Source organism: Sander vitreus, chromosome 19 (assembly GCF_031162955.1).
Source record: "Sander vitreus isolate 19-12246 chromosome 19, sanVit1, whole genome shotgun sequence".
Lineage (NCBI taxonomy): Eukaryota > Metazoa > Chordata > Actinopteri > Perciformes > Percidae > Sander > Sander vitreus.
The window spans coordinates 275,001-280,000 of record NC_135873.1 but is presented as its reverse complement, the minus strand read 5'-3'; the positions used below and the strand labels follow the sequence as shown (position 1 = coordinate 280,000).

The 5,000-nt window shown below is 41.9% G+C and overlaps 1 protein-coding gene across 3 annotated transcripts in view; it reads left to right on the top strand.

The window, feature by feature from the left end:
- Positions 1 to 5,000, top strand: part of LOC144534449 (lecithin retinol acyltransferase-like) — a 10,209-nt gene that overhangs the window by 1,362 nt on the left and 3,847 nt on the right. Inside the window, exon 2 of one of the 3 annotated variants that reach the window (XM_078276380.1) lies at positions 527 to 582. The exons of 1 other annotated variant lie outside the window; for it this stretch is intronic. In XM_078276380.1, coding sequence (XP_078132506.1) covers positions 527 to 582 — 56 coding nt within the window. Of the gene's footprint in view, positions 1 to 526; positions 583 to 4,352 lie in introns of all 3 variants that reach the window. One more of the 3 variants, XM_078276377.1, reaches the window with a different exon arrangement.

The window sequence follows — 5,000 nt, the reverse complement described above, 5'->3', positions numbered from 1 at the left end:
AAATGTTGGAAAAAGTGACAAAAATGTTGGAAAAAGTGACAAAACTTTTGAAAAAAGTGACAAAAATGTTGGAAAAAGTGACAACAATTTTGAAAAAAGTGACCAAAATGTTGGAAAAAGTGACAAAAATGTAAAAAAAAAAAAAAGTGACAACATTTTTGAAAAAAGTGACAAGTGTCGAAAAAGACGACCATAACGTTTTAATTTAAGTTTTGAGACACTTTTGTCACTTTATGTTCCAAGTATTTTGTTTCACTTCACTTTGCTGATCTTTTTTTTGCCGCATTTTTTGGACATTTGACACATTTTTCAACGTTTGTCGTTTTTTTTTGACATTTTTGTAACATTTTCCAAGTTTTTTATCACTTTTTTCATCGTTCTTTTATAAAACAATTAAAATTCAAATGCTATAAAATGGAATAAAACGCCCTTCAATGACAATAGTGAACTGACCGTTCAACTTGTGAAGAGTGTTGAGAGTTTGTTGAACAATTTCGTTGAAGTAAACCCCAAATTTCTGATACAGAGACTTTTTGAAAATGGGTCCAATGAGACGCCGAGGACAACAGGAGGACTAAAAAGGTATTTCAATAGGTAAAACGTTCCGTGTGGGCTGTAATCTGTCAGACAACATTGAAATCAATTCATTTTGAGGCAGAAACAACGTTTATAGTGACAGGTTTGGGGCCGCAGTCACTTTTTGGCAAGTGCAAAAGTGCATCATATGGGTTGTATAGCTGTTTGAAAAACAGGTATTTGAACAGTTAAAAGGGCTATAATCTGTCAAATGGACGCCTCACCAGTCATATCAAGTCATTTTAAAGGAAGAAACTAACTTTTAAACCCCAATGTAGGAGCTACGATCACTTTTTGGCAAGTGCAAAAGTACACATTGTAATGGGATGTATTCAACAGTTGAAAGTTCTGGGCTATAATCAACAACAACAACAACAAATACAATGGAAATCACGTCATTTTTGGAGGCAGAAACAACCTTTCTGTGACAAGGTAGAGGAGCTGCAATCACTGTTGGGCAGACGACTTTTTGGACATGACATGTCTGTCGCGACGCTTTTTACGCAGGCGGTGACGCGTTTTCACGCCCTGGGGAGGGGGGGGATTGCAGTGGGATGCTTTGATGTAGCTTTTACACCCAGAGGTTAAGATCTTCTGCTAGTTTTTTCCTTCCTCTTTTCACACCTAACCAGCGTTACAGCACTCTGTTCTGCTGCTTTTAAGGAGCCATCCACACGTTTTGCGCACGTTTTGCGTCGTTTGGGCCGATCGTCCAAACTCATCCTGTAAACGCACTGCCTGAAAACGCACCTTTTTGAAACCTGGTCCCACGGTGAAAAAATTGGAAAACGGCTTCCTTTTGGCTAACGTTATGTAGCTAACGTAGCTAAAGTAGCTGATGCTCCAGGCAGGGACGTAACGTTAACGTTAGCTACTATGGTTAGCTGTTTATAAAGTGGACGTAAACAACTTATCAACTAGCTAGCTAATCTGTCTGCTTATCAACTCCTTGAACGGATTATAGTAACGTTTAGCACGGCTTATTGTAGAAAGGCTACCGCAAGAAAAACGTGTAGATTATCAAAAAGACATTGGATCATTTGTGTTTGTTTGACTGCCGATGTTAGCTAGCAGAACTAACGTTAGCGCTAAGGTACGGCCGCTGCTCGATTATAGATCATAATCACAATTATTTTGTTCAGTATTGAAATCAGGATTATTGAACAGGATTCCTTGTTGACTTTTGGAAAGATGTAGCGTTGCTACGCTGCTAGCTAGTTAGTGCTGCTAGCTAGTTAGCGCTGCTAGCTAGCGTGCTGCAATCATGTCTGATGGCAGACATGATTGCAAAATAAAAAGCAATCCAACAGCACATTATACGATGTAAACAAAGACACGTTTTCTTGTGGCGGCCTTTATAAAATGAGCAGTGGTGAAAGTTATTATAGTCTAGTCATGTTACGATCGGGAGTGACGGGAGACTATGCTCTTCTTCTCAGTTTTTGGTGAATTTCTGTAGCAGAAACAGCGCCACCTATAGGCCTGAAACATGAAGTAGCGTGTTGAGTCTTTTACAAATGGATCCGTTTGGACACACATTTCTTTTTACACGGTTCCAGGGAAGACGGGGGGGGGGGTCTTTTTGGTACGTGTGGACGTGGCCTAACCCTCCTGTTTTCCAAAAGTTTCTATGTCAGAAATTTGGGTTTCTTTCAACCAAACTGTTAAACCAACAAACAAACAAAAGAAACAACGTGGATGGATCCATACAACTAGTAAAGTAAGTTCTCAGTTCACGACTTTCAGTGAATTTACGTGTTGTATTCAATGTTATTAGCCTGATGAGCCAGACCCACATCCAGATGTTGGGTCTGGGTCTGACCCACATCCAGATGTTGGGTCTGGGAACTCCCCATTGGCTGGGCTCAATCCAAGGGGCGGGATAAACGGTTGTCTTTCATATTCCCTCTGCACGCAATAGGATAGCGCTACAACCAATCAGAGCAACGCTAGTTGGTAGATTCATCTTCCTTTTGTAAGAATGACTTCAGGGCCGTTATTTGTTCTTTTCTCAAAGAAAAGCTGAACTCCAAGTCTTCCAAAGACCACTGTTCCCAGCAGCAGCCATAAGCCCCGCCCACCGACTCTATACACGATGCGATTGGCCTGACTAGAGTTTGGTTTTTTCCAGCTCGCAAGCCAACGGAGAGTTGCTAGACTGACCCTGGCTGTAAATTACATTTGCTGCCGCTAGGGAGCGTCTAGATTTCTAGGCTACCATTTTATGGCATTTGAGAAGAAAAAAATGAAGAAATTCTTCAAAAATGCCCAAAAAAATCGGGAGGGAAAGCGACAAAAGGGTCGAAAAAGACGACCAAAACATTGACCAAAAAGTTTTGATTTGAAATTTTGACCCAGAAAAACAAAAAGGTTGCTTGTTGGTCGACGGGAGGACAAGACGAGGGCTAAGGGGACTGACGCACCAAGCCGACCAGCGGCCGGCGCCAAGTTTCGGCCTTCGCCGGCCTTTTTTCGGCGTCAACGCGAGAGTGAGGAAAACAAACGACTGTGACACGTACGCACAAGGCTCCTTTCATTTTTCATCTTGTCTGATCAATCCGATAACACATAAGAGCTGCCAAAACTGGTCAAAAATGGCGTTTGAATGTTTCTTCTAAAATAAGCACAGGGTCGAACTATCGGCTTGGTGTGTTAGGGCCTTTAGCATCAACGTGAGTTTTTTCTGAAGCCGTTTCCAAAAGGCTACGTACGTGGAACATTCGGGGCAACTTTGCATCAGAATTTCCTGCAGATTTCCTGGTTTTGGTGAGACCTACTGTACGTACTCTTTCAAGGGGAATCCATCATCTGCGCTTTTTCACACACAAGATTTTTACCAGAGAGACTGCTGGTTCCTCTGTGCCGCCTTGGAAAAATGCAGAAAGCTTTAAAAATGAACCAAATAGCTTTTGTTCAGTTCACTCACTTGATTATCCCAGATGAGAAACTGGATCTGCAAGTCAGAAGATCAAGATAAAGATGTACAAATACCTTTCTGTTTAACCAGAAACAGCTCTTAAGTCGCTAGCGCTAAACCCACCAGACTCCATTTAAAAAAGCAGCACTTTTAGTGTGTATAGAGCCAACGTATTCTCACATGTCAATCGGTAAACTATGTGTTTATTTCAACCAAAACTAGAGTTGTGATGGTTGGGACAAGTGGAAAGACGACCCAAAATGGCTTTTCATAGTTTTATTTTGTTCCTGTCGACTTCGAATGAAGTGTATTTTACGATGCTAAAACTACTGTTTATTTACATGGAGTCTGGTGGGTTTAGCGAACGCAATTTCGCGGATGTTTTTATGTTAAAAAAAAAGGATTTTACTCTTCAACAGAAAGGTCGACATCCTTAGAAATGCTTTCCATAATGTTGTCAGACACTTAGAATATTAATCTGAGCCTGTCAGACTCACTATGGCGCTCAATGTTGTTGACAGAGACATCCACTTTGTAATGAACTCAAAGGCGACTTTAGACACAAAAACATAGGAAGAAGGCGAACGGGAGGTCTATCTATGGTATCTAGGGAGGTACATGTATGCAACAAAAACATCGAAAAAACTTTGGACAAAAAACCTCCCAAAAAGCCAACAAAACCAATAGTTTTTTTTTCATGAACAGGCGACAAAAAACGTCGGAAAGAAATCAGCTAATTCGTTATTTTTGAACGACCTCCCCCCCGTAAATTACGTCTATGCTGGAAATACCCTCGAGCAGCTTTCAGTGGTTTCTAAAAACGAGCTTCTGTTGATTTTTTTTGCCTCAAACATCTCAGGTTAAATCTGCTCCAGAGAGAGCAGCGGTTACCTCTGTGACCTCATACATGAGAGGCCCTCGGCTGCTCTACTTCATCATCATCATCATCATCATCATCATCGTCGTGGTCGTCGTCTGTCTGCCTCGCTGCCGTCTGGTTCCTGGCAGCCGGCTGCGCTCTGAATGCACCTTTTGTTCCCGGGACTTTTTTCCGAAGGAGCGGCCCAGATTCCCCCCCCCTCACTCTCACATGCAGAAACACTGCACCTTAACAGGCTGAGGTGGAGGAGTTTGTTTTTTTTAACTTTCACTCCTCAAATCTAAAATCTTATTGATTATAAAAACGGTGCAGTTACTTAGTTACCTTCCACCACCTTCGAGAAGCATCTATTGTAAGTATTTGGGGCTCAAAATATCACCACACTTCCACGGTAGCATAATGAGGGTCCCTGCATGCAAACAGAAGCATTGAGAACTGTAGTGTACAGACAGTTTATTAAAGAGAGAGACCAGTGAAGGACGTTAGAAGCTCTTTCCCGGTGATGGCTGAGCGTTACTGAGCAGCCTCCAACTGAGCTTGAAGACGTAGATGTGACGTGAGCAACCTGTCTGAAAGTTGGAAGTCTTCTGGTAGCTGTGCCAAGAGAAATCTCAATCATTCCCAATC